This window comes from Carassius auratus, chromosome 8 (genome assembly GCF_003368295.1).
Source record: "Carassius auratus strain Wakin chromosome 8, ASM336829v1, whole genome shotgun sequence".
NCBI classification, from domain to species: Eukaryota; Metazoa; Chordata; class Actinopteri; order Cypriniformes; family Cyprinidae; genus Carassius; species Carassius auratus.
The window spans coordinates 24,351,496-24,366,047 of record NC_039250.1 but is presented as its reverse complement, the minus strand read 5'-3'; the positions used below and the strand labels follow the sequence as shown (position 1 = coordinate 24,366,047).

The following is a 14,552-nucleotide window of genomic DNA, read 5'->3' as shown; positions in this document are numbered from 1 at the left end:
TCAACTTTACCCCCTAGTGGTGAAAAAGTCCCCAACAACGCAAAACGGTTAAAGGGATAGTTCACGCAAAAAAATAATTATGTCATTAATAACTCACCCTCATGTCGTTCCAAACTAGTAAGACCTCCATTTATCTTCGGAACACAGTTTAAGATATTTTAGATTTAGTTGAAAATGTGTGTACGGTATCCTCTCCATGTCCAGAAAGGTAAGAAAAACATCATCAAAGTAGTCCATGTGACATCAGAGGGTCAGTTAGAATTTTTTGAAGCAGCGAAAATACATTTTGGTCCAAAAATAGCTAAAACTATGACTTTATTCAGCATTGTCTTCTCTTCCGTGTCTGTTGTGAGAGAGTTCAAATCAAAGCAGTTTGTCATATCCGGTTCGCGAACGAATCATTCGATGTAACCGGATCTTTTTGAACCAGTTCACCAAATCGAACTGAATCGTTTTAAACGGTTCGCGTCTCCAATACGCATTAATCCACAAATGACTTAAAGGTCCCGTTTTTCGCGTTTTTTTGAAGCTTTGATTGTGTTTACAGTGTGCAATATAACATGTGTTCATGTTTCGCGTGTAAAAAAACACAGTATTTTTCACACAATTCACCTATCTGTATACCGCTGTTTTCACTGTCACAAAAACGGGCTGATGTCTTCCTTGTTTTATAAAGTCCTTCCTTCAGAAATACGTAACGAGTTCTGATTGGGCCAGCTGTTCCTGTGTTGTGATTCGACACCAGCGTAGAGCAGGTTGCCCTCCTGGTAACGTGATTGGACTAGTTTTGAGAAGCAAATAGGCAGGAGCATGTACTGCAGATGTACTTATAATCACAGGAGCGTTTTTTACTAACGAGATGCGCATGAAAATCGCATTCATTTTTTTGCACAGCCCTACCATCTAGTTAACAAAGCTAAACAGTGTTGCCCTTTGTGTTGTAAGTAACAGAAACTGTTAAACGCACCAACTTAAATAATAAAATACACTTACTGGTTGTGGTCCATAAACAACGCCTTCTCCAGACAAAGAGAGAACTGCTCCATCTTTCAAGAATAATCTTTTTGCGAATCCGGCATTAAACTGATTGAGATTGAGGAAGTTGTCCTCAGCAAGCTGTCCTCAGCAAAATGTGCAGCACATAGTTTTACATGTGGATAATAATTTTCGGGAACCGAGTTAAACATAAATTGTAACCATTAATCTCCAAGTACAGTGTTCCTGGGAAGCCCAAACAAAGACGACTGGACTCCGAGATGAAAATAACAGCATTTCGATGACATGGCAAACACAAATGCAGCTCTTCTTTCTTCTCCGTCGAAGCACAAAAAGACCACTCCCCCCTTTTTGTGAATTCATGTGGGCGGAGGTTAGTCAAAAAACTGTTTTAGTGACGTCATTACTGCAGGAATTAGAGGGCTGTAGTCCAAATGGGTCGTTTTTTGTAGGCGAATTCTGTTAAATAAAATATCTCGCTTGGCACTGAACTTTGAGCTTTTGAATTTTACAGATATTATTTATACTCTAACAACAACATTACACACTAACTAAAGTTTAAAACATGGGATCACGAAGAAGGGGTCCTTTAAGCTGTTAACTTTTTAAATTTGGCTGACACTCCCTCTGAGTTAAAACAAACCAATATCCTGGAGTAATTCATTTACTCAAACAGTACACTGACTGAACTGATGTGAAGAGAGAGATGAACATCGAGCCGAGCCAGATAATGACTCGTTCACGAGTCAAGAACCGGTTGCATCGGTTTTCGGATCACCAGTAGTTCTTGCGTCATTGGATGATGAATGCCTTTGATTCAAGCCTTTGGTTTATTAGCACAGAATCAGTTCAGAATCAATCACCAAAAGAATCAGTTCGGTTCAGATGCTCTGTGTGTCGGTCTGCTTCATGCTTAATCACACATGCGCAGTATCCTCGGTTCTCGAATCGGACGCGTCCGACAGAAACGGTTCTTGACTCGTGAACGAGTCATTATCTGGCTCGGCTCGGTGTTCATCTTCAGTTCTCTCTTCACAGCAGTTCAGTCAGTTTACAGTTTGAGTATATGAATTACTCCTGGATATTGGTTTTTTTGAACTCGGAGGGAGTGTTAGCCACATTAAAAAAGTTAACAGCTTAAGTCTTTTGTGGATTAATGCGTATTGTAGACGCAAACCGTATAAAATGATTCAGTTCGATTTGGTGAACTGGATGTGACAAACTGCTTTGTTTTGAACTCTCTCACAACAGACACGGAAGAGAAGACAATGCTGAATAAAGTCGCAGTTTTTGCTATTTTTGGACCAAAATGTATTTTCGATGCTTCAAAATATTCTAACTGACCCTCTGGTGATGTCACATGGACTACTTTAAAAGTTGCTAGTACTTTGACTACTTTTTTCTTACCGTTCTAGACATGGAGAGCATACACACAGTTTCAATTGAGGGACTGAGAGCTCTCGGACTAAATCTTAAATATCTTAAACTGTGTACCGAAGATAAATGGAGGTCTTACTGGTTTGGAATGACATGAGGGTGAGTTATTAATAACATAATTATGATTTTTGGGTGAACTATCCCTTTAAGACGATTTAACATGTGCCCAGTAATTAAATTGTATATTATTGTTAAATGGACTAAGGCTCTCCCTTTTCTAATATCCAATCAGAGTGAATCTTTAAATCTGAGTTAAAGCTTTACAATTGTAGCTCTGTTGTTATGCATGAAGCCTCCATTCATTGATGAACTGACCACTGGTGTGAAAGCGTGACGCTTTTGTTGACGATCAGCCGTTAGTAAATCCTATTCAGGAACTTTCCCTTCAAATCAACGTGAATTAAGCCACATGACACCACACACTTCAGTGGCTTGGCAGTACTTCCTCGCCTGTGCTGAGCTGTATGTCATCTGAATATCTAACCAGCAGTGTTTCAGAGGCGAGAGGAATATTATATTTATATTATATTATATATATTATAGCAAACACCGCTGGTCCTACCTCACGAATGAGCATTAAACACCAAGGCGGAAAAAACAAATAACACAGCGGACAGCGACATCTCAGGAACTAAAGTCTTCACGAATTAACCTGCGTTTAGTATTTTAATTTTGTAATTTAGCAGTTGTTGAGGGAAGACCAAACGGAGCTCAGTGACATGGACAGCAACCTTCGGCGTCTAAAACATGGAACTGGTGAGATTTTCCTGCTCTTTTTTTTTTCTCTTCACCTACATTTACAAGACATGTGTGTTTCTTATCGCAAGAATATTCTTATATTTTTACAGTTAATAATTAGTTTTTCACGGAATTATAATGTTTTCATCAACCATTTTAATGTCTCGGCTTTCTCAAGTGAAGTGTGTTGTTGATGTTTATCCAGTTGTCGTTTGGGCGCTGGAGAAAAGGTGCAACCTGATTGGCAGCGCATTTTTTGAAAAGGAGGCCGCTGATTGGCCGATACTCGCCCTTCTGTAATGATTTAAAATTTAAGTGCAGCTTGTGATCATCATATTAAAACACTTTAACTGATCTACATAATAGATAAATATATATGTAATATACATTATACAGTCAGACAAAAAACATTTCAGACACCAGATATAATTTTTGATACGTTTAAACTAGTTGGCGAGGATAGCAGAATAAAGTAAATTGTGACTCAATTATACCCGAAAATTATTCATACAGTGGACTATCAGTTAAACTGATTTGGGACCAAAAATAATTCAGACACTTTGACTTGACCACATTTTGCTTAAGTGTTTTTTCTTTAATTGCCATTAAGAACTTTTTACACCACAGACTGAACAAAACTAAGCATTGCTTGGTAACTGGTTTGCCATAAATTGGTATTTTCTAATTGTGTACTTAAATTGCACAGCTGACAGCTATTCAGCTTAATTTATTACATATCTTTCTTTCAAAGTTATCTGACATTATCAAGGTGAATTTGTTCTGACACAGTTAAACTCCGAGTTCTTGTCATATTTATTACTATTTTCTTAACTATAGCGAATAAACTGTAATAAAGTGAAAAATGTTGAAGGTTTCTGAATCATTTTTGAGTTGACTGTATGATCAGTGAACACATCCCACACTGCAGTAGAAGAAACCTGCAATAAACCCTTATGACAGAAAATTGTATTTATATATATTTATTTATATTTAAATAACCCTTATTTGTATGGTTTAGACTGAAAATGAATGAGTGAGCGAAAAAAGAGGCTTGCCAAATGAGGAAACAGGGCCACAAGGATGTTACTCCACAACATCAATCACTTGTTGGTGGGGTCAGTGATGTCTGATTAATACTGCTGCCCGTCTGGGCACATCCCACCGGAAACTGACACGGGAGAAGTCAGTGACATCACAAAATGAGAAATAGGACCTACGGGTGAATCTGATGAAATAGCAAACACGGAACATGCCATAAACTAGCAAACAGGGCAAGTTATAGACAGACGTTATTGATAACTTGCTAATTTGCCTCTTTAAACTGAATTCTCATTGTAAAAGATGACCTTATGGCTCTACTGCCTACATAAGCAGCCAATATAACATCCTATTTGAATATCAAATTCAGAGTGAATGAAATGTGTTAGGTAAAGTACAAGCTAAGCGCTACGTTTCCCTACACCTGCATTTATGACCAACCCAGTAAAATACATGCCTCAGCTGTTCGCCCATGACTCACAGTCTAGTCATTTCACCCACATGCCCATGACCTCCTACATCTCCCATCATGCCTTGAGACACAACACTACGGTAGAAAAGCATCAGTGGTGTGCTGCTGTGCACAGACTGGCTGCTGATCAATCACACTGGTAAGGAAAGGGAAGGAACAGAAACAAGGAGTGAAACGAGAAAATAAAAAGATAGGGAAACAGAGAGACTGCAGGGTGAAAGAAGGTAAGATGACAGTGGTTTTATTCGGTAATAGAAGAAAAAGGGCATTTATTTGTAGTGTACAGAGATGGAATTTGCTTGAATGTATTCATTTATAGTAAATACTAATAAATACAACTAATTATTTAATATAATAAATAATAAATACAAATAATACTCAAATACTCCATACAGCATGGGATATCAAAAGTTGATATAAAGATTTTGGCTCATAACCATGTATAAAGACATTCATTGTGTTTTTCTGTCTAGGCCATGTTTTCTGTCTACAACATTTAAATGTTTTAACAACCTTTTTTACAATTTGTAGGTATGCTTACAACTTTGTATATTCATAATCGTCAAAAAAAATAACATTAATAAACATGCAATAAAACATGATCCCTTGGAAATAATTATAATATGCTGGTTTGATGCTCGGTAAACATTTTTTATTATTATTAATAATGTTGAAAACAGTTGTGCTGCTCAATGTGTAAAACGTGATCAAAGGACAGCATTTATTTTAAAATTTATAGTAGTTAAACAAATGTCTAGATTGTCACTTCTGATCAATGTAATGCATCCTTGCTTACTAAAAATCTCAATACCCCCAGTTTTTTTAAGTGGTTTCAAATCAGCTTTAAAGAAAATCATGCCTTAATCCTCCAAGTAAGCAATTAATTGGAGTCTGTGACAAGAACAAAAAAATCTGCATTCTCTTGAAGCAGATGCTGAGCCAGGTGTCTGTGATGACACAGTGGGCAGAAAATGCAGACTATTTGGTGTAATATTGATTTTTGATAATTACTGTGAAGTGAGTGTGAGATAAGCGTTACTCATCAGTCACAACAGATTTCACTGATGATAGCTTCGTGTCATAGTTATTGCTCTCTTGCTTTTCCCATTATAGGATTCTTTGTGGCAGTCGGATGAGGGTCTCCAAGCTCAGATGAATTCTGTTATCGGTGCCCTCCAGGAGCTCAAACTCTTGCAGGTCCAGACTGCGCTGGAGGAGCTGGAGTTCTCCAGTAAAACAAGCCAGGCCTCTTCATACACTGGCAAAATGCTCGATCAGATAAACTACAGTTCGAGAATAACCCACTTGAACCAAACACAGAATCCAGAAAAAAGTATTTCACAAGAAAGTTTCAGGACTGAGCTTACCATTGAACCATCTTTGTTCCTCACTAGTTCTCCAGCAGAGAACCGCCATATTCCCAGGAGGGTTTACGGAGGAAGTCTAAGCACTTCTTCCTCTTTTTCCTCTCAGGAAGACTCAACTGACAACAGTTTCTCCTCATACGATATTGATGACTCTACTGACTGGACAGCCTCATTGATGAACCATAGTAGAAACAGACAGCCATTGGTATTGGGCGACAATGTTTTTGCTGATTTGGTTGGAAACTGGCTGGACCTGCCTGATGTTGGAGGCCAGGCGGCAGGTGAGGATCAGAATGACTCGAGTCTTAAAGAAACGCTTTCAGAGTCATCAACTAGCGGTCACTCTCAGGATCTCTCCAGGAAACTCTCACTAACAGCTAACATCTTCAAGCGAGTCCTACGCCGCGTTCGGCCACGGCATCACCAAGAAAGTGAAGGAATGGATGTGTGTAAACAACCAAAAATCACATGCAGAAAGCCAAAGTCAGATATCAGCAAGCCATTCTGGGTGAGAACAAGAGGAATGAAGAAGAAAACCACACCCACCAAACAAAAGGGCATGACTTATCAGGGCTCAGAGGGTTTGACTGACAGAGGATGGGTGGAGATTATAGAGAAACGTCCATCTGTGTTTGATTACAGCTCAGCTGTGTGGGTCTAATATAATTATTAACGAAAGACACCGTTACACATGTTGTTAGACATAATTAGTGGACTTTATGATCAAAATTGTTGTAACAAGATGCTGAAGTGCACCTAGTTGGCAATTCGTTATTCCAATATTTCATATTCAAGTCAAAAACATACAGTAATATGGAAGTAGTCTAAACAAAATAATTCAGAACGATGAAATACATTAATTTATATCACTTCATCGTGGTATCACAACTAAATATGAAGCAAACCCATAAAAGTTAAGCAATAAACACCATTCACTACAGATTGCGATGTTGAGGTAATATCGTCCTTCTTTCTCAAGTGAGAGGAGTAGCACTACAGAAGCTATTAATTCCAAAGTTATGTTAGGTAAACATCTCTGGAATGCATTTTGTATGTATGTTTTTTGTTATTTAGTTTTTTGAGATGTGTGCATGGTAGAGTGATGCTAACAGGAAAAAAATATGAGCCTAATGCGGTTTCTGCTGATATCCATCTGTTTAGGTTTAGGCCTAACTGTCAATCATTCTATCAAAAAGTCCTGACTTGTGCTTTTTCACAAATGTCTTACTCATTTCTTAGCTTTGCAAGCATAAACCTGCTTTGTATTGGTCAGAAAATCTATGCAATGATGCTAAACTCTTATGCAAAAAATGAAAACTGAGCAAATGCAAATGCCTGTCTTTTTTATTAGCACCTTCATGTTATCTGTAATAAATAAATGCCTGTGGGTGCTGCTATAGTCTGTATACCCGAGCTATGGTAATTACAAAAAAAATCTACTTTAAGTTCCTGCAAACCTATAGGAGTACATTTTGTAAAAGGGATATTCCATTCAAGTCTTGTGCATCATGAAAATCTGCTTTTGTCACACCTAATCAATGAATGTTTATGAATTAAGAGACACTGTTTGCATTTAATGCACCATGTAATCTGGTGTGCAACAAAAATAAATTTGTAACGTTTATGTTTGTTGCATTCCATGTCTGCAAAAAGCTTTGTAGAAAAATGTAAGAGAAGTGAAATTATATGGCTTTGTCCCATATTTGTAACTACAGTACATAAAGTGAGCCACACTGAAACACTGTATCTGTATAATGGTCTATGTTGGTGAGGAATGGTAATCTATAAATACACAAAAGAACACATCAATATGAAATACATTTATTTAAATCTATGTCCAAAAAACAAAAAAAAACAAATCAAAGCACACATTACTTTAAAAACAAATCAAAAAGCCAGCCAGTGTTTGAAATGCTCAACAAAACCATGGAGCAGAACAATGAAAAAAAAATAAAAAAATATGACACATCAAGACCGATTTAACATGGCAAATGAAGTGTCAAGGACTGACTATTGATTATTGGTTTAGCGCTTATCGGAGGAGAAGTCATCTCTGCATTTTAGATCTGATTTCATCCTTCTCCTGCTCAGGCACAAAACGGTTGATATTTATCCCAGGCTGAGCTACAGCCTACCGCAAAATACAACCAAGGGAAAAAAGGAAGAAAATACTAAAATGTAATTACCTTTAAAAGCTGGAAAAATTGATCTAATTTTGATTGTGAAAAAACAAATGCATTGACTTCAGTACAATATATCTTAATCTTCAAGATAGACAGATCCACATTTCTTATTTTAACCTTACCACCAAAAGAAATTTTCACAGTTTGTTTAGATAAAAGGAAATAAGAACCTAAGCATATTATGGGGAACATGAAAAGAGTGAGTGTTCCAAGTCACTCAGAAAATGTTTTGATGAATAAAGGACACAGCTTTTTCTCTGTACAAATGATAGTCCAAACATTATGAGGAAAAAAATGAAACATTTCTGATCGTTTTACAAACATGAGCATGTTTTTGAAATGTCCCCATTCTCTCTGTAGGACACATGGAGAAAGCCCTGAACCCTCTCCCAGACTGTCTAACCCCCACTTTACTATGTCACAGACGGAGCTTCATCTCCAGACTCAGATCCTTAGTGAGGAAAAGATGGGGGCAGAAAAATGTCAAGACTGCTCTGGAAGAAAAGACAGAGGCTGCATCTCTCTTTTTCTGTCAAGTCTGTGTATTAGTTGAGGAGTCTGGTGTTCAGCCTTATTAATTGTTTGGCCAATCACTGTAGAGAGGAACAGGAATGTTGGCCAGCTGGGCAACAGTTCTTCATTTCGGCAATCTGAAAAGAATGGGGGGAGAGGGTTGTCATGAAATCCATCTCAAGTTAGTCTTGTCCTAAAAGCAAAATGCTAAAGCTCCAAGTGGTGCTGTTTTAATGATACAACAAGATGCAAATAATGTCATTACGATGACTGGGAATGCTTATTAACAGCTTTCTCCGGGTATTACTGATATCAAATAGGTCATGATATGACAAATTTATTTTTAAAGATACAGGTGTTCTCTGTAACAATTAAAACAATTAGAAAGAGACTTTTAACCATTTAATCATACATGCATCATTTAATAAACTGTATTTTGTGGATCCCCTAGTAAAAAAAAAAAAAACAGGGTGAAATCTTTATCATTGGTCATGCATGAAAGGAGTTCTTAAAGGGGTCATGTGATGTCTAACACAGTACTAGTGAGTAATAGTCATTATAATCAATAATTATGTCCCCACTGGATGCAGCAAACACTTCATTTGTAAACACACTCCATTACACCAAATACACTAAATAATGTTCTGTTTAGCCGCATCATATGACCCCTTTAATAGGGCATGTACTGATTCCTAATGTATTTCTGAGTACTTCTGGTCGACTACCTGGCTCAGAGCTGCTGCAGTGATGCAGTTGTGTTACAGCAGGATGCAGTTTGACTTCTTTTTAGCTCTCTTCTTCTCCACCGGTGTCTTTCTGTTTATCTGTCTTACCAGATCATAAAAGATCTGACACACACAGACAATAACACAAAGGACTTCCATTAGAGGACTGTCTTTATGTGACCTGGTGCATGTGTTTTTTTTAAAACTGTGACTCACCTCATTGACGTTGATCTTTGATTTGGCAGAAGATTCTAGAAAGGCACAATTACTCCACTGACGAGCGAGATTCTGGCCCTGCTCCTTCCCAACCACCCTCTCATCTTCTAAATCACACTTATTCCCAACCAAGATCATTGGCACCTATACAAACAGAGAGAGACATCTGATGAGTGTGTTTACTATGTTTGAATCTGCCTTAAATTAGAAACCACACTCACTGAGAGTTCAAAGAAACATGGTTTTGTTATAGGCTAGACTGATTTTTAAAAGATCAGCGTCTTATTTAGACGCACAAAATATATCCTGTGCTCATGTAACATGGATTCATATACACATTACTGATCAAATATTTGTGGTCAACACAATAAAAAAAAATAGTTAATGATTTTATTCAGCAAGGATGCATTAAATTGTCAATAATTATCCATGTGTGTGTGTGTATGTTTAATGCTTAGAGCAGCGTTCTTAATTCCAGTCCTCGCGCCCCACTGCTCTGCACATTTTGAACGTTTCTCTTAGCGCTTCAGACATTTGTTCTATTCGAACATAAATCAGTGAATGAATGTTTCGATGTGAGGTAAACTTCAACAGATTTCCCCTGCTCAGGGAGTAGGGAGCAATGAACAATTGGAACAAAGTTCATGCACGGAGTTCATCTCTAACGAGCTGGTTATCTGAGTGTGGTTAACTAAGAGAAAGGTGCAAAATATGCAGAGCAGTAGGGCGCGAGGACTGGAATTGAGAACCGCTGGCTTAGAGAACTAAGGCCCCATCCACACTGAGATGCGTTTTGCTGTATAGACGGTTTCATCAGGCGAACGCGCCTGGACCTAAGTTAACTTCCGGTCTGTGTTGTGTATATCGGTCTGGCTGCGGTGCCATCTACAAACGCAGTTAAAGTCAAGGTGCTGAGTAGACTGAAGTTGGGCTCAGGTGGTTGTGCTGCGGGATGTTTTTCCCATACATTTATTTATTTTTGGAGACTCGCCACAATTTTAAAACTGATCGCTTTTCAAAAAGGTTTCATTAAATAAACATGAGTAACGTAACGTTACGTACTGCACGTTTAATAATAATAATTCCTTACATTTATATGTTTAAATATCAAAACGAGGCACGGGTGTTTTTATATCGCTGTATTTCTGAAAGAGGACTTGCATGTTATTTGCCTGATAAGCAGCGTGTGAGCGTACCAGCTCTGCTTTGTTTACAGCTGTTATTGGGGAAACCTCTATTTCTCGCGCTTTATGTCTATGCTTTAAAACATCTCCTGCTGCAAAGAATGAATTAGCATTTTCATTAAGTCCGCCTGATCCACGCTGCAAACATATTTTGTTTGTTATCAAAAAATATCTACTCTAGAGGGACTTGGCTGTTGTTATTGATTCTATTTAGAGTCTACCGGAAGTTAAGTTAGGTCCACAAAAGCGCGTACGCGCAGTAACGTTTGTTTATGTTGATGCCGTTGAAACCATCTATACGCATAAATTTTGTATTATATAGGTGTTTCGTCAACACTGTCAGGTAATAGGTAAAACAAAAACATGAACAAACACTGAACGATTGTCTTTTTATTAACTAACATTAACAGATTAATAAATGTATTGTTCCATGTTCGTTTGTATTCCGCACACAAGGTTTATGTGACAAGTCTTCATCTCCGTTTTAAGTGCATCTCTGTGGCAGAACTACAGCGCCATGTACTAGTCTGGCATGTATACTACATCATTTGAGTGATGCGGTTTTGTGGTTTCGTGTAGATGCAGACATTTCTTGAGACTAGAAAAAAAAAAAAAGGATTTGATAGGGAAAGCTCTGGCTTCGTATGGACGTAGCCTGAAACTGAAATGCCTGAGGAACTGTACATAAGAGCAGTAAAAAAAGAGAGTGGATAATCTGGTCATCAGTGTGGTGTGCCAAAGTGTGAATACAGCTTCTGCTAATTTGTCTCAAAGCTCTTGCTTCAGTAAAATCAAATACGTTTTGTGCTTTATTTGTTTTGCCTTTGCTGGTTTAAACTTGCTAGAGCTGCTGACAGATAATAAAAATAAAAATAATGATTTGCCAAGGCAGACACCACTAATAATAATAATGTATCTCATGAATTATTATTCAAAGCGACTCACATCCTCTGTGTCCTTCACTCTCAGAATCTGCTCCCGTAGGTCCTGCAGATCATTAAAGGTGGACTGTGCTGTGATGGAGTAAACCAGAGCAAAACCCTGCCCGTTCTTCATGTACAGGTCCCGCATCGCTGTGAACTGCTCCTGTAGGCAAACAATCAATAATCTATTGAGTTCACACTGAAGACTAATTAACTAATTTGCCAGTTGAGTCTATGCATCATATTAAACTCACTGTGCCTGCAGTGTCTAGGATCTCTAGCATACATTGCTGCCCATCAACCTCAACTTGCTTTAAAAAAAAAAAAAAAAAAAAAAAAAACAGAGAGAGGGTGTCAGTACTGCATTAAAGCATTGCCCTATATTTTGTATTAATTCAGCTATAACAAAGTGGTTTACTTACCTTTCTATAGGAGTCTTCTATTGTGGGATCATATTTTTCAACAAATATTCCCTGTACAAACTGAACAGTCTGTAAAAGACCAGAATATCATTCAATACAAATAAAGACCTGAATAAATATTACAGTAGAGAAAAACACTATAAATACTGTATACAATGCCCATTTTATAATACAATAAAGTGTGGACTTTAAAAATGCTGAAGTTACCAGTGCAGACTTCCCCACGCCTCCAGAGCCCAGGACCACAAGCTTATATTCACGCATGATAGGTCTCTCTGTTGAGGCCTGTAAGATTCAATCACAGCACGCACACACACACTTATCATTCATCAGTGCAAGGTTTGAAGCTTAAAACAGGTTTCTGGTTTTCTGAGGAAGTGGTTAGCACACTAAGGATTCCAGAAAAAAAAAATAATAGCATATTTATACCACTTTTTCAAAGATTTTCATGACTTACTAGGTACGCAGCGGCCTGTCACCTACATTAATTTAAATCTAGAATTTTTTAAGTGTTTCTCTGAAGCTACTTTAAAATCTAAATCCTTTTCGCTGATTACATTATGTCAGCATGATGGGGGTGATCCTCCCGCCTCTTCCAGAAAATGTCAAGACCCACCCTCATCATACTAAAGAAAAGACTTCTGCACCTTTCGTTTCACGTAGAGTTAGCATGCTTTAATTATAAAGTTTGCACGGTAAAAAAAAACAACTCTGAGTTTTCTTTAAAGCACCGTCATTACAGCTGTGCTGTCCACATTCCCAACAAATGTTTACAGGGCTATCTGAGGTCATTCAGAGTGCACTTTAAATTCCACAGTGATCAAGAATGCAAATGCATCCAAATGACCAAACAAACAGCTTATCTACTGCATGCAGATCCAACTGATGCCATGCTAATGCACCAGTTCATTTAGCCTGAAGCAACTAAATCTAGAAAAAAGTGGCTCAAGTAAAACATTCTGAACACTAAGGAAAGTCAAAGTTAGCATGAAATGAAAATTTTGATTGTTAAACCTCTTTCCTCTTCTCCGGTGATGCATATCAGATAAAAAAACAGCTTCTTGAATGAGGAAAATGTGAGGCAGAACTTGATTTTGTATATCTGGAATAGCTTGAATCGTTGCCTTTTCCTAATTGCTGCAATCTCATATGAGTGGCAGGTCGCTGGAAGAGAAGAATGACTGCCTTGTCATCCTATCCGAACCTCCTCAGATCCCATTTTGTTAAGTAAATAAGCAAATCAGTTAATGGTATGTACAGCAATATTTTCAGTGGTTGTGATTAACTTATAAACCTAATTATATATATATATATATATATATATATATATATATATATATATATATATATATATATATATATATAAATAAGGAAATAAATACCCATGAGTAAATTAAGAAGAATTTCACCATTTAATGTCAATCACTGTAAGCAATAAAGGCACAGACAAAACTTTGTCATTCTCCAAACCAGTTTTTGTTATTAATCTATTCGTTTTTTCCTGATCACACCTTTGAATGTCTTCAGACTAAACTAAATATCACAAATACAGATTAAACTCATTGCAACAATTGTATAGATGACCACGGTCTCCCCTAAACGGTTCAATAACATTATGGTGTCACCAGGACTGTAATCATAACGTAACACAAGACTAACGTGTATTCAGTCTGGACGAAGCATTCCTCTATACTACCAGCTGTAATCTAATTTTTTGTCACTTGTCGAGTAAGGCTGTAAGTGTGGACATTGGGAGTTCATATATGAATCAAAACGCAGGTTAATACAAACACACAAGAGTTTAACCAGCACATAGTAATCCGATTTAACGCGCACAGATCAAATATTTCACCCTTAACAAGCGGACATGTGTTTGTTTTCGTCTGCTCGCAGGAGAGACCGTGGCCTGTAAACGCACCGGTGTTTCCTGTGAACTCCGAAAGAAAGCAGAGCTGCTGTGCGGGATAATTCTGCTCAGTCAGCCGCCCTGCTGCTCGTTAGCTCGAGTTAGCATTAGCATGTTCGTTACGTCAAGTTTTATGGAGCGACATTAACCCAAACCCGGCGCTCGCTGTATAGTGCGCGAGCTGGTGAGTGTAACTGTGAACTACCGTGCCGGGTCGCGGTGGTTCGAGGATTCGTTAACAGTTTACTCACCGTATCCCGCCGCTCCGCCGCGCGCTCAGACTCCGGTCACTCTCGCGGATGCAAACGTCACTGAAGCGCGCGGAAGGCTGGCCTGACACAATACAGTCACGAACGGGTTAAAGAGACATAATAAATAAGTGCTTCCATTTATTTGTGATATATAAATCTAAAATATGTAAACTTCTACAAA

General features: G+C 37.9%; 2 protein-coding genes across 2 annotated transcripts; one reads left to right on the top strand and one right to left on the bottom strand.

Moving 5' to 3' along the window:
- The first annotated feature begins 2,866 nt into the window (after positions 1-2,866).
- On the top strand, positions 2,867-7,787 carry LOC113107753 (PAK4-inhibitor INKA2-like). The gene is made up of 2 exons (XM_026270451.1): positions 2,867-3,189; positions 5,795-7,787. The coding sequence occupies exons 1-2, from the start codon at positions 3,181-3,183 to the stop codon at positions 6,707-6,709; spliced, it is 924 nt and encodes a 307-aa protein (XP_026126236.1). The 5' UTR covers positions 2,867-3,180; the 3' UTR covers positions 6,710-7,787.
- Positions 7,788-8,578: 791 nt separating this feature from the next.
- On the bottom strand, positions 8,579-14,444 carry LOC113107754 (ras-related protein Rap-1A). The gene is made up of 8 exons (XM_026270452.1): positions 14,372-14,444; positions 12,422-12,499; positions 12,215-12,283; positions 12,047-12,103; positions 11,815-11,955; positions 9,686-9,829; positions 9,470-9,592; positions 8,579-8,881 (listed from the first exon to the last, which is right to left on the bottom strand). The coding sequence occupies exons 2-7, from the start codon at positions 12,476-12,478 to the stop codon at positions 9,503-9,505; spliced, it is 558 nt and encodes a 185-aa protein (XP_026126237.1). The 5' UTR covers positions 12,479-12,499; positions 14,372-14,444; the 3' UTR covers positions 8,579-8,881; positions 9,470-9,502.
- Positions 14,445-14,552: the final 108 nt, after the last annotated feature.

Coding starts and splice junctions, on each gene's coding strand:
- LOC113107754 (XM_026270452.1), bottom strand. CDS start 12,478: ATGCGTGAATATAAGCTTGTGGTCCTGGGCTCTGGAGGCGTGGGGAAG. Junction 12,284..12,421: donor GCGTGGGGAAGTCTGCACTG/GTAACTTCAGCA, acceptor GGTCTTTTACAG/ACTGTTCAGTTTGTACAGGG. Junction 9,593..9,685: donor CAAAGATCAACGTCAATGAG/GTGAGTCACAGT, acceptor TGTGTGTGTCAG/ATCTTTTATGATCTGGTAAG.